At 57.6% G+C, this 14211-nt stretch overlaps 1 protein-coding gene across 1 annotated transcript; it reads right to left on the reverse strand.

The window, feature by feature from the left end:
- Positions 1-1013: 1013 nt before the first annotated feature.
- LOC100969322 (putative GTP-binding protein 6) lies at positions 1014-14211 on the reverse strand. The gene is made up of 10 exons (XM_055106173.2): positions 13829-14211; positions 12247-12384; positions 10972-11042; positions 10633-10763; positions 9888-9955; positions 8503-8661; positions 7052-7260; positions 4294-4442; positions 3922-4074; positions 1014-1478 (listed from the first exon to the last, which is right to left on the reverse strand). Exons 1-10 carry the CDS (start codon positions 14175-14177, stop codon positions 1355-1357), a joined length of 1551 nt encoding a protein of 516 aa, XP_054962148.1. The 5' UTR covers positions 14178-14211; the 3' UTR covers positions 1014-1354.

Genomic DNA, 14211 nt, shown 5'->3' on the forward strand with positions numbered 1-14211 from the left:
CCACACCGCTGCACTCCAGCCTGGATGACAGAGTGACACTCCGTCTAAAAAAAAAAAGAAAAAGTTAATTCAGGCTGGACACAGTGGCTCACGCCTGTACTCCCAGCACTTTGGGAGGCCGAGTTGGGTGGATCACCTGAGGTCAGGAGTTTGAGACCAGCCTGACCGACATGCTGAAACCCCATCTCTACTAAAAATACAAAAAATTAGCCGGGCGTGGTGGCGGGCGCCTGTAATCCCAGCTACTTGGGAGGTTGAGGCAGGAGAATGGCTGATCCCAGGAGACGAAGCTTGCAGTGAACTGAGATCGCACCACTGTACTCCAGCCTGGGTGACAGCGAGATTCTGTCTCAAAACATACGAGGCATTTTGTTTTCCCGTTGATGGAGACGGCTAATGTACGTGTAACGGCTGCACAGCCTGGCCACACGCAGGTGAAATTCTCTCTCTGCATCTCTTAGCGGATGGTCTGTGACACATCACGGTCTGGTTTGTTTGTTTGTTTTGAGACGGAGTCTCGCTCTGTCGCCCAGGTTGGAGTGCAGTGGTGCGATCTCGGCTCACTGCAAGGTCTGCCTCCCGGGTTCATGCCATCCTCCTGCCTCAGCCTCCCGAGTAGCTGGGACTACAGGCGCCCGCCACCACGCCCAGCTAATTTTTTTGTATTTTTAGCAGAGACGGGGTTTCATCATGTTAGCCAGGATGGTCTGGATCTCCTGACCTCGTGATCCACCCACCTCAGCCTCCCAAAGTGCTGGGATTACAGGCGTGAGCCACCGCGCCCGGCCTCACGGTCTGGTTTGAAGCTGCTTCTTTAGTAAAACTATTTGCTTTCCCTTCTACTTTTGTGGAAGGGTTCTCTGTGCTGCCGGGAAACCTGATTTTTCGTCATTTCCCCGACACCACCATGGGAACCGAGACCATCTGTGAACACAGACAGCCGGGCGGAGGGGCCGTCGGTGCCCACCAGGGCCACGGCTCACGGCAGGTGCAGGAGGAACTGGAAATGCTGCTCACGGAGGTAAAAACAAAGGTTTAATGTCCCGTTACGGAAACATTCCGAGGGAAAGCAGTTCACAGCAGGCACCGAGGGCCCACTGGAATTGTGCGGATGCTCAGGCTTGGAGTGGACGCTCGGGCGGCCCGCTTTGGGGCAGGTGCGGCCATGTCACCCGCCTGCACGGTCATCCCAGCAAATGGCTGGGAGCGAGACGGGTGCAGAACCAGACAAGGAGGACCCTGCTGCACCTGACACCAAGCTGCACCTGACACCAAGCTGCCCCCAACACAGCGGTAACGCCTCAGCTCCCCAGGCAGCAATGCCCCCACTCTGCAGGCCTCTGTGGGCGTCTGTTCATCCTGGAAAGAGCTTCCGGAATTTGCCGTAGGCTGAGTTGCTGATGATGACCCTCACGTCGGCCGCCCCGTCCTCAGGGATCACGTCCACCTCCTGAACTGTGGCCTCCTTATACAGCCAGCTGGGCACAGATGCGCGTTGTATGGAGACAAGCAGAACCCGTAAGTATTTGGTTAGTTTCATGATAAATAATTACGCTAAAAAGAGCTTAGCTCAAACAATTCATCAGACCGTCCTGTTTCCTTTTGTTTTTTTTTTTTTGAGACGGAGTCTCGCTCTGTCGCCCAGGCTGGAGTGCAGTGGCGCGATCTCAGCTCACTGCAAGCTCCACCTCCCGGGTTCAAGCGATTCTCCTGCCTCAGCCTCCCGAGTAGCTGGGACTACAGGTGCCCGCCACCACACCTGGCTAATTTTTTGTGTTTTTAGTAGAGACCGGGTTTCACCGTGTTAGCCAGGATGGGTCTCAATCTCCTGACCTCGTGATCCACCCGCCTCGGCCTCCCAAAGTGCTGGGATGACAGGCGTGAGCCACCGCGCCCGGCTTTTTATTATTATTATTATTTTTTGAGACAGTCTCGCTCTGTCGCCAGGCTGGGGTGCAGTGGCGCGATCTTGGCTCACTGCAACATCGGCCTCCTGGGTTCCAGCAATTCTCCGGCCTTAGCCTCCCGAGTAGCTGGGACTACAGGTGCCCACCACCGCGCCCGGCTAATTTTTTGTATTTTTATTAGAGACGGGGTTTCACCGTGTTAGCCAGGCTGGTCTCGATCTCCTGACCTTGTGGTCCGCCCACCTCGGCCTCCCAACGTGTTGGGATTACAGGTGTGAGCCACCCCACCTGGGGTGGTAATTTTTTATTCTTTGTAGAGATGGGGTCTCACTATGTTGCCCAGCCTGGCCTCAAACTCCTCTCAGCTCAAGCAATCCTCCTGCCTCGGCCTCCCAAAGTCTTGGGGTTACAGGCCTGTGCCACGGCATCCAGCTGGAGCTTGCTTTCTTATTGGTAGGGAGACCTGTACCCCTTGCCTGGCAGCACAGATTAGGCACCTGTTGTATGCAGAGTCAGAAATGTACATTTTGACTGTCAGCGCAGATTAGGCACCTGCTGTATGCAGTCAGAAATGTACATTTTTGACTGTCAGCGCATATTAGGCACCTGCTGTATGCAGTCAGAAATGTACATTTTGACTGTCAGCACAGATTAGGCACCTGTTGTATCCACAGTCAGAAATGTATTTTGACTGTCAAGCACAGATTAGGCACCTGTTGTATGCAGTCAGAAATGTATTTGGCTGTCAGCACAGATTAGGCACCTGTTGTATGCACAGTCAGAAATGTACATTTTGACTGTCAGCACAGATTAGGCACCTGTTATATGCACAGTCAGAAATGTACATTTTCACTGTCAGCGCAGATTAGGCACCTATTGTATGCAAACTCAGAAATGTACATTTTGACTGTCAGCACAGATTAGGCACCTGTTATATGCACAGTCAGAAATGTACATTTTCACTGTCAGCGCAGATTAGGCACCTGTTGTATGCACAGTCAGAAATGTACATTTTGACTGTCAGCGCAGATTAGGCACCTGTTGTACGCAGTCAGAAATGTACATTTTGACTGTCAAGCACAGATTAGGCACCTGTTGTATGCACAATCAGAAATGTATTTTGACTGTCAGCGCAGATTAGGCACCTATTGTATGCAGTCAGAAATGTACATTTTGAGTGTCAGCACAGATTAGGCACCTGTTGTATGCAGTCAGAAATGTACAGTGACTGTCAGCACAGATTAGGCACCTGTTGTATGGACAGTCAGAAATGTACCCCTTGACTGTCAGCACAGATTAGGCACCTGTTGTATCCACAGTCAGAAATGTACATTTTGACTGTCAGTGCAGATTAGGCACCTGTTGTATGCACAGAAATGTACATTTTGGCTGTTAAGCACAGATTAGGCACTTGTTGTATGGTCAGAAATGTACATTTTCACTGTCAGCATAATTAGGCACCTGTTATACCCACAGTCAGAAATGTACATTTTGAGTGTCAGCACAGATTAGGCACCTGTTGTATGCACAGTCAGAAATGTACATTTTGACTGTCAGCACAGATTAGGCACCTGTTGTATGCACAGTCAGAAATGTACATTTTGACTGTCAGTGCAGATTAGGCACCTGTTGTATGCACAGAAATGTACATTTTGGCTGTCAAGCACAGATTAGGCACCTGTTGTATGGTCAGAAATGTACATTTTCACCGTCAGCATAATTAGGCACCTGTTGTATCCACAGTCAGAAATGTACATTTTGAGTGTCAGCACAGATTAGGCATCTGTTGTATGCACAGTCAGAAATGTACATTTTGACTCTCAAGCGCAGATTAGGCACCTCTTGTATGCACAGTCACAAATATACATTTGATGCAAACCCATTCATCTCGTCTGTACATCCTAAAGCTCTCGGGGATCTCACAGCTCCTTCTGCACCCACGAAGAGCCCGTTTCAGAGCCAGAGACAGGCATCCAGAGCACCATCCCGTCTCCTGCCCCTGCAGGCCGCTCACCTGAGCTGCGCCCCTGCGAGCCTCACACGGAGAGTGAGGATCTGTCTCCCCGTCGCCTTCAAAACCGCCGCATCGAGCTCAGCTTTCAGCTCCTGGAGCCCGTGGCCCCGCAGGGCAGACACGGGCACGACGTTCGGTTCCGTGGGGCTGTACCTGCAAGGGTGGGGATGTCACAGGCCCTGCTCAGCGTCGGGGCGGCCGGACGAAATCAGGGTCCCCAGGAGTCCACTGCCCACGGGGCACAGTCTGGGGCCACTCCCTGTGTCCTGGCTGCCACCGCTGCGGTTCACACAAGGAGACGGGGCATCTCCCCACCCGGCTCCAGCGCGTGCAGGGGAAGGAGACGCTTGCGGACCCCAGGGCCGGACTCACCCGGGCACGAGGTCCACCTTGTTGTGAACCTCCACCATGGAGTCCAGGAGCGGGGCGGGCAGCTGCAGGCCACGCAGCGTGGACAGAACGCTGCATTTCTGGAGCTCCGCCTCGGGGTGGCTGATGTCCCTCACGTGCAGGATGAGATCCTGTGGGCCGGGCCGTGGGGTCAGAGCTGCGGAGCCTCTGGTCCCCGACCCCAAGCTTGCAGACAGGCCCAGGAGAGGGGCTCCACCCGGCTGCACTTACCCAACCTTCCAAGCCACAGGCACCCCCAGACCCACACGCAAGGGGGTGCCATATATGAGCACCCAACCACCACCCACCCACCCAGGGGGTCTTCATTCAAAGCTTTAGGGCGGCTTCATCCTCCTGTGAAATGTTTTTTAACAGCGGAATTATTTCCTCTTGAAAGGATGCTTTTTTTCTCACGTTCAAAAAAAATCTTACAGGCAGGCTCCTTACACAAAATTTGAAAAACACAGGGAAAAAAAAAAGCCGTGTGTAATTCTCCGACTTATACTACCGGGGTATCCACGTCTACTTTTTGTTTGTTTGGATGCACTTAATACAAATAATATTTTTCCTGTAACTCAGGCACTTTGGGAGGTGGCTTGAGCCCAGAAGTTTGAGACCAGCCTGGGCAAGAGAGTGAGACCGTTTCTACAGAAAGTACAAAAATTAGCCACGGCCTGGTTGTGCGTGTCTGTGGTCCCAGCTACTCAGGAGGCTGAGGTGGGAGGATCACTCGAGCCCAGGAGGTCGAGGCTGCAGTGAGCCGAGATCACACCACTGCAGTTCAGTCTGGGTGACAGAGCGAGACCCTGTCTCTAAAGAAGAAAAGTAAAAACAAAAAAAATAATTTCATCCCAGGAAAGTTTTAGACTTTTTTTTTTTTTTTGAGACGAGTCTCGCTCTGTCACCCAGGCTGGAGTGCAGTGGTGTGATCTCAGCTCACTGCAAACTCCGCCTCCCGGGTTCAGCCATTCTCCTGCCTCAGCCTCTCTGAGTAGCTGGGACTACAGACACCCGCCACCACGCCTGGCTAATTTTTTATATTTTTAGTAGAGACGGGATTTCGCCGTGGTCTCGATCTCCTGACCTGAAGTGATCCACCCGCCTCAATCTCCCAAAGTGCTGGGATTGCAGGCGTGAGCCACCGCACCCGGTCCATAATTTATTGTCGAGAGGAGTCAAAGGCGGAGTCCAGGCTCCGGGCGGGGTTCAGTCCCATCTCCTCAAGGAGGTGGCAGCCGCGTCCGTTCTTTGGGACATTTGCTGCTTCTCCCTCAGGGCAAAAAACCAAGCTGTAGCCTGAATGTGACAATCTCACACCTTGTTTTCCTGCCTTGTTGCTTGACAATATTTCCCCGTGCTCTTCATGCACTTGGAAAGTCTACGGTACGGACAGAGTGTGCAGCTCACTCAGCACCCTAGGGCCGGGGGCAGTTCCGGAGCCGAACAGCACCCCGCCCGCAAATCCACATCCACCAGCAGCCTCAGAGTGGGACCCTACCCAGAATTAAGATCTCTGCGGACGCAGCTGGTGAAGATGAGGTCGCGGTGGAGCAGAGTGGGCCTTAAATCCAACGACCGACCGGTATGTTTATGACAGAGAGATGTGGGGCAGACACAGAAGAGAAGGGGACCTTGCTTGGAAATGGAGTTTTTGCAGATGGAGTTAAGATGAGGTTACCCTGGATTTATCTAGGTGGCCCCTAAATGCAATGACAGGTGTCCTAGGAGACACAGACACAGAGAAGGCCACGTGGAGACGGAGGCAGAGACTGGAGTGATGCGGCTTCAAGCCCAGGGACGCCTGGAGCCCCCAGGAGCTGGGAGAGGCAGGAAGGACCCTCCCCTAGAATCTTCAGAAGGAACTGGATCCAACTGAAGTGAACTGAACTGTGGCCCCCCCAACAAAAGACCTGTCCATGTATTGATCATCTGGAACCTGTGAATGGGACAATATTTGGAAACAGGGTCTCTGCAGAAGTGATTAACTGGAAGATCTGGAAATGAGATCATCCTACATTAGGGTGCACCATAAATCTAATGACTACTGTCCTTCTAAGAGACAGAAGAGGAGACACAGACACAGAGAAGAAGGCCACAGACAGAGGCAGAGACTGGAGTGATGCGGCCTCAAGCCCAGGGATGCCTGGAGCCCCCAGGAGCTGGGAGAGGCAGGAAGGACCCTCCCCTAGAGTCTGTGGTGAGCTCCCGCTTTCTGGAACTGTGGTAGAGTTGGTTCCTGTGGTTTCTGGCCCCCATTTGTGGCCCCTTTTGCAGTGACAGCCTCAGGACCCCACAGGTGTTTCCAGGGTCTCGGTGTTCATCGATCCTCAGGCATCACCGTGCTGTGTCCGCCGCTGCCCGCACGTCTGTGACACGAACGGTCACTCTCACTGTCAGGGGTCTGTGACGTGGAGCAGGTGCACCCGGGAACACGCTTATGTGTTCAGGCACATAAGCCGGGAGAGGACTGACGGCCGACTTCCTATTTCTACACGGGCTCACGGCGGCAAGAACACGGCCCTGAGTGTCGGTGAGGCTGGGGCAACCGCTCAGCCTCTCGCCCGGGGACGTGGGAGGCTTGGGGGACACTAAGTCTGAGCCCCAGGAGGCAGTTGTTGTTCCGGCCCTGAGTTGTGTGGGTGTCTGAGGGCCCAGCCCCTGGCTTTGTGTGTGTCCGAGCGCCCGGCCCCCGTGCCGAGTGGGTGTCCGAGCACCCGATCCCCGGCCGTCCCACGCTCACCGAGTGGGCCACGTCTTCCAGGGTGGCGGAGAAGGACTCGATGAGGCCATGCGGCAGCTGGGAGAGGAAGCCGATGGTGTCCACGTACAGGACGGTCATGCGTGAGGGCAGCGTGCCCGCGTGGGCCGTGACGTCCAGCGTGGCAAACAGCTGGTCCCGCGGCTGGATGGCGGCATCGCCCGTCAGCGCCTTGATCAGCGTGGTCTTTCCTAGGAGGGCGTGGAGGTCAGGGCGCTGCAGAGACCCTTGCGTCCCAACTCCTAGCGCCGCAGCCAGGCCCTCCAAATGGAGACCACAGCACCCTCTGGGGGGCCGCACCCCGGGCTACACGGTCCCTGAGCTCCTCGGGCACCCCGGGCCAGACACGACGCGTGGGACAAAGCCACCGTCGCTGTTCTCGGGCCGATGGAGCGGGGCCGCCGTGCGGACACGGGGGAGATGGTGGTGTAGACGGGTGTGCGTGTGAACGCGTGGATGGGAGTGAGGTCGTCTGTGTAGATTTGGCAATGGTGTAGACGGTGGGATGGTGTAGATGGGGTGGTGGTGCTGGTGTGGATGGGAGGATGGTGTAGACACAGGGGAGGTGATGGTGTAGATGGGTGGATATAGATACGGCAGTGGTGCCGGTGTTGACAGAAGGATGGTGTAGACAGAGGAGAGGCGATGGTGTAGATGGGAGGATTGTGTAGACGGGGTGGTGGTATAGATGGGGCAGTGGTGCTGGTGTAGACAGGAGGATGGTGTAGACAGAGGAGAGGTGATGGTGTAGATGGGTGGATTGTGTAGACGGGGTGGTGGTATAGATGGGGCAGTGGTGCTGGTGTAGACAGGAGGATGGTGTAGACAGAGGAGAGGCGATGGTGTAGATGGGTGGATTGTGTAGACGGGGTGGTGGTATAGATGGGGCAGTGGTGGTGGTGTAGACAGGAGGATGGTGTAGACAGAGGAGAGGCGATGGTGTAGACAGATGGGTGGATTGTATAGACGGGGTGGTGGTATAGATGGGGCAGTGGTGCTTGTGTAGACAGGAGGATGGTGTAGACAGAGGAGAGGTGATGGTGTAGATGGGTGGATTGTGTAGACGGGGTGGTGGTATAGCTGGGGCAGTGGGGATGGTCTAGACAGGAGGATGGTGTGGATGGAGGGGAGGTTGTGGTATAGACAGGGTGGTAAAGCTCTGGATGGGAGGATGGGGTAGATGACATCCTCACCATGGCTGCTGTACCCCACACAGAGACCACAGGAAACCCGTCTCCTGGGTGAGCTCTCACAGCAGCTGGTGTACCCCACACGGCGACCATGGGAACTCCCTCTCCTAGGCATGTGCTCACCGCAGCTATCGTACGGCACCGCTGAGATGACGGGGACCCCCTCCCCTCCCCGGGCGAGTCCTCACCGGTGTACCCCACACGGAGACCGCGGAAGGCCCCTCCCCCCGGGCGCGTGCTCACCGCAGTTGGTGTACCCCACCACGGAGATCATGGGGAACTCCCGCCTCGTCCGCTGCCGGCGGAGCAGGTGCCTCTTCTTGCGAAGCCTGTCCAGGGCCTTCCTGATCTTGGCCTCCTTCTCTCTCAGGAGACGCTGCTGCAGCTGCATGAAGGATTCTCCTAAAAAACACCCGAGATGGTAAGGCGGTGAGCCACACCAGGAAAGGCACGAGAGCGGGCGGTGCCGCGGAGGGGCTGCGGGGGCCTGGGGCCTGCTCCCGCTCCAGCATCGGGGGGCCCGGCTGCTTTCCCCAGCAGTGGCCCCGACACGTCCTGTTCCACGAGAAAGGGCTCTGCTCAGTGGAACGGGATCTCGCCTCCGGGTGTCCACCCCGTGAGGTCAACGTGGGCTTCCCGTGACTCGGGGAGAGAGTAAAGGCCAGATCACTACGGAGGCCTCCGAGCGGGACACGGCCCGGGACGTCATCGTGAGCGGGCGCAGAGGGGCCCCTTTCACATCCGAAGTCCCAGAACCTGGGAATGGGACCTGATTTGGAAATATGGTCTTTGTAGGGTCTCGAGATATCACCCTAAGTTAGGGTGGGCCCTGAGGCAACGACTTGTGTCCTTCTAAGAAGCAGAGACTGGAGTGACGAGGCCACAAGCCTGGGACGCCTGGAGCCCCCAGGAGCTGTGAGAGGCAGGAAGGACCCTGCCCTAGAGCCTCCAGAGGGAAGTGGATACAAGTGTAGTGGATTGAACTGTAGTCCTCCTAAAAGATCTGTCCACATCCTAATTCCCAGAACTGGTCAATGGGACCTTATTTGAAAATAGGGTGTTTGTCATAAGTGAAGTATCTAGAGATGCGATGATTCTGGATTAGGGCGGGCCATAAATGCAATGACATGTGTCCTTGTAAGAGACAGAAGAGGAGACACAGACACAGAGGAGAAGGCCACGTGGAGACGGAGGCAGAGACTGGAGTGATGCGGCCATAAGCCCAGGGATGCCTGCAGCCCCCAGGAGCTGGGAGAGGCAGAAGGAGCCCCTGGAGGGAGCACAGCCCTGTCCTCACCTTGATCTCAGAGTTTTCGTGTCCAGGAGGGGAGAGCATAGATCTGTGCTGTTTAAATCCCCAGTTTGTGGCTACTGATTTAGGAAAAACCTCCAAAAACCACCACCATCTCCTATCTCCTCAAATGCTACCAGACGGAGCCCCCAGCCAGCCCCCACCCTGTTGGAATCTTCCAGGGCTGAGGGTCTCCTATGTCCTCAAATGCTACCAGGAGACGGAGACCCCAGCTGGACCCCACCCTGTTGGAATCTTCCAGCGCTGAGGAAGGGTGGCTGCCGCTGACAACCGCATTCCGAGGACCCCCTGGGACGCCGCGCCCGGCCCGAGTTACCTGACCCCATGATGTAGCGCGAGCCGACTCCTCGGTACAGGTGGGCGACGTCCCTTTTCAAGTTCGACCTGGTGTGGGAACGGGAGTGGCTCGGTCTCTGCGGACGCTGTCTCCCTCCCGGCAGAGGTCGAGGTGAAGGTGAAGGGGGCACTGAGCTGGGCCTCTGGGCCGAAGGGAGGAGCTGCTGTTGCGGCCCCGCTCCGTGTGTAGCTCAGACACTGTGAGTGACGCGTGTCCCGGGCCGAGGGGACCTGCCTAGTGGGGAGCCGGGGGCAGGCAGTGGGGGCAACGGGCCCCGGAGAGAGAGCCCACACGGTGCTTTTCTTTTTTTTTTTTTTTTTTTTTTAAGACGGAGTCTCGCTCTGTCACCCAGGCTGGAGTGTAATGGCACAATCTCAGCTCACTGCAAGCTCCACCTCTGGGGTTCACGCCATTCTCGTGCCTCAGCCTCCCGAGTAGTTGGGATTACAGGCGCCCGCCACCACGCCTGGCTAATGTTTTTCTTGTATTTTTAGTAGAGACGGGGTTTCACCATGTTGGCCAGGATGGTCTTGATCTCCTGACCTCGTGATCCGCCCACCTCGGCCTCCCAAAGTGCTGGGATGACAGGCGTGAGCCACCGTGCCCGGCCCCCATGGTGCTTTTCTTCCTCACGCACCCCCAGAACGCCCTACAGGTGACTACAGAACGGAGGGGTTCCGGGAGTGGGCGTGACGCTTGGCGCGGCCCCGGGGCCCCACGATACCTGTGCAGCGGGATCTCCGCCAGGGCCACCTGAAGCCGGGCCTCCTTCGTGCGGGCGTTGCAGCGGAAGATGTGCAGGACAACCGTGAAGCGGTCAAACACCTCCACGCCCCAGGCGGCTTCTAGTTCTTTCTGCAAAAGGAGAGAGCAACTGAGAAGCCACGGGGGAAGGCTGGGCCCTGGTGGCCAAGGTGACAGGAAGGAGGACATCTCTAATGCCTTAACCCCACCGTGTCCCCATCTGTCCCCATCTGTACCCCGCCTGGCCGGACGCCGTGGCGTCCCCTCCTTCATCGCGTGGAGTGCGGGGACAAACACAGCAAGCCACATCCTGTGGTACCTTGGTCGGGGCAGCCATCCTCTCCACGTTCAGGAAGACGCACGTGATGTCTGGAGACCCTCGGATCTTTTCTAATAGAAAGAGGGGGTCCCGTCAGAGGCTGGCCGTCCAGTCCCGTGGACTGTGGGATGAGCCCACGATACCCTTTGTGGGATGCACCGCGGAGAGCTCAGTTCACAGGCGTCCCCGACTTCCTGAGCACGAGACCCGGGATCCAGGAAGTCAGCGTGGGAGGGGGTGTGTCTCTAGGGGTGTGTGTCTCACAGACATAGACATGCATACGGCGAACACATCCCGACAGGGACACAAACACATACACACGCAGACACACACACAGTAAACACATTCCAACAGGGACACAGACACACACACGTGCAGACACACAGAGACACACACACACAGTAAACACATCCCGACAGGGACAGACACAGACACACAGACACACACACAGACACACTCAGTAAACACATCCCAACAGGGACAGACACAGACAGACATATGCAGACACACACACAGAGACACACACACACAGAGACACACACAGTAACACATCCTGACAGGGACAGACACACATGCACGGAGAACACAGCTGGTGGAACTCACGCACACAGACAGACACAAACACAGTGTAACACATCCCGACAGGGACACAGACACACATGCACCGTGGACACATCCCATTGGGGACACACACACACACACAGATACACATACACACACAGGGTGAAGACATCCCAGCAGGGGTGAGATGCATCTGAGTCAGGCAGGAAAGCTGACCCCCACCTGGGCAGGTGACCCAGGGCAGCCGACCCCCACCTGGGCAAGTGAGTAGCGTCTTCCTAACTCTACTGTAAGCGGGATGGTCAGAAACCTGGGAAGCGCAAGGATCCCATGCTGGACCCCACCCTAAGAGACTGCTGGTGGGGTGGGGTGGGGGGGCACCCAGAAGGAGGATTTGGCTGGGGCCTGCAGGGGCAGGTGGGGTTACAGCCGGTCCACTGCCTACCCTGTTTGTTGGACTCTATAAACTGCCCCGACCTAATCTTTACCAGTTTAAGCCTCTCCAGGGCCTGGTGTGAATCTCGACACAGATAAAGCCTCACCGTCCTCCGACTCCTACTGGCGTGTGCTCCCAGCTTACCTGGGCAATCCGAGAGGCCGCTTCCCCTCTGGCCCCGCAAGACCCCCGTACTTCAGCATGTCTCGGTTGGATGTTTTCTGTAGCAGCGGACAGGAAAGGAGGTTTGGGGAAGGAGCAGGTCTGGACGGACCCACCTGTCAGGTGCTCAAAGTTCCCTTTGCCAAAGATGAGCTTCCTGTCCGGCGTTTTGGTGGACACGACCATTGTCTGCACCACGGACCAGCCGTCCAGCGTGTGCACCAGCGCTGTGGCCTCCGCCACCTGCCACTCGGCTGCGGGGACACAAGGGCCACCGTGAGAGATGCTTCCCTTCGGGGTAGGCCCGGGGCCCCCGTCCACACCTGCCCGGGGAGGCCTCCTCCTGCCCTTGAGACAATCTCCCCGGAGAAGGCACCTTGAGCCGCCGTTTGTCCCCCGATATGACTCCGTCCCCCCAGGGCCTCTAAGTAGGAATCTGACGGGGGAAGGACGCCGGAGCCACAGCGGGACACGAGGGCGACCCTGCCTTACATGGAATTTGGGCTCCAGGCGGGCGCAGCAGGGAACCCGGGAGCTGCGGGTGCTCAGGGATTACTGAGGAACCACGGGCAGGTTTGGGGAGTAGAGAGGCAAGAGGTCTGCGCGCTGTTCTGAGCAGTTTGGGGCTTCATCTGTTCCAGGAATTGACCATTTTGGAAAACACCCGTAAAGAAAAACCACTCATCCACTACAGGAGCTTCCAAGGGAAAAATCAACGTTTTTGAGACTCTGGCACGTACAGCGACCTATTCATTTGCATTTCCTCCTGGGGGGAGTGGGGGTGGCGTGCGGTGGGGTGGGGTGGGGTGGGGTGGGGTGGGGTGGGGTGGGGACTAGACACAGATTGGTCCGCTGGACGCCCTCCCTTCCCTGACCTCAAGCACACCGTGCCTACCTCTAACCCAGAGCAAGAGAAACGTAGGTCCCATCGGCTAGAACCGCCCCGGCCCAGCCCAGCCCAGCCCACCCCACCCCACCCCACCCCACCCCATAAGCTCCGCCCCCGCGCTTTTACCCCATAGGCCCCTCCCCCGAAGCCCCGCCCACGCACCTCCACCGATGACATCCTCCCCTCTTCCCCATAAGCCCCGCCCTTTCACCCATGGGCTCCTCCCCCGAACCCCGCCCATGCACCTCCACCTATGAGATCCTCCCTTCAGAGCCCCGCCCCCGCATCACCATCCATAAGCTCTTCCCCTCAGAGCCCCGCCCCTCAGCGCCACGCCGGGGCATCTCCAACCATCAGATCCTCTCCTTAGAGCCTGGCCCCCTGAAGCCCCGCCCCTACGTCGCCACCTGAGCTCTTCCCCTCAGAGCCCCGCTCTGGGTCTCCACCTATGAGATTCTCAGGTCAGAGCCCCGTCCCTGAATCTCTACCTATGAGCCTCCCCAGAGCCCCGCCCTTGCGTCGCCACCTATGAGTCTCCCGAGTCCCGCCCCTGAATCTCCACCTTTGAAATCCTTCCCGCAGAGCCCCGCCCTTGCGCCTCCACCTATGACAGTCTCCCCACAGAACCCCGCCCCTGAATCTCCACCTATGAGATCGTCCCTTCAGAGCCCCGCCCCTGAATCTCCACCTATGAGATCGTCCCTTCAGAGCCCCGCCCCTGAATCTCCACCTATGAGCCCCCTCCCCTCAGAGCCCCGCCCCCAGGTCTCCAGCTCCTGTTTCTCCCCCGAAAGCCCTGCCGCGGTCACCTCGAGTCATCTGCGGCTTCCCCGGGCCCCACTTGACGTCAGGGTGAACCAGACACACGCGCTGGGTCCCCGCCGGCAGCAGAGGCTCTCCCCGCAGCAGCTCCTCCTCGGCGTTCTCGTCCGCATCTTCCGGCTCCTCCTCGTCGTCTCCCGTGCGGCTTCGGCCGCCGTCCGCCCGCAGACCCCGCCCTCCGCCCCACGGCCCCTCCAGATTCCCGGGGCTCCTGCGGCCGACAGCGGCGAGCGCGCGCGCGGGGCAGGACGGCGCGGCTACCCGCGGAGCCGAGCGGCCGCGGCCCACGCGGGAGAGCCGCAGCCCCGGGCGTACGGCGGCCCGCAGAGCCCACATGGCGCGTCTGGAGGCTGAGCGTTGGGGCGGGGGC

The sequence above is a fragment of the Pan paniscus genome, chromosome X (assembly GCF_029289425.2).
Source record: "Pan paniscus chromosome X, NHGRI_mPanPan1-v2.0_pri, whole genome shotgun sequence".
In the NCBI taxonomy this organism is placed as follows: domain Eukaryota; kingdom Metazoa; phylum Chordata; class Mammalia; order Primates; family Hominidae; genus Pan; species Pan paniscus.

Excerpts from the sequence above, each read along its gene's own strand:
- LOC100969322 (XM_055106173.2), bottom strand. The coding sequence starts at position 14,177 with ATGTGGGCTCTGCGGGCCGCCGTACGCCCGGGGCTGCGGCTCTCCCGC. Across the intron at positions 7,261-8,502 it reads GGTGGGGTACACCAACTGCG|GAAAGACCACGCTGATCAAG; the intron begins GTGAGCACGCGC and ends ACGCCCTCCTAG. Across the intron at positions 4,443-7,051 it reads TGGAAGACGTGGCCCACTCG|GATCTCATCCTGCACGTGAG; the intron begins GTGAGCGTGGGA and ends CCCGGCCCACAG.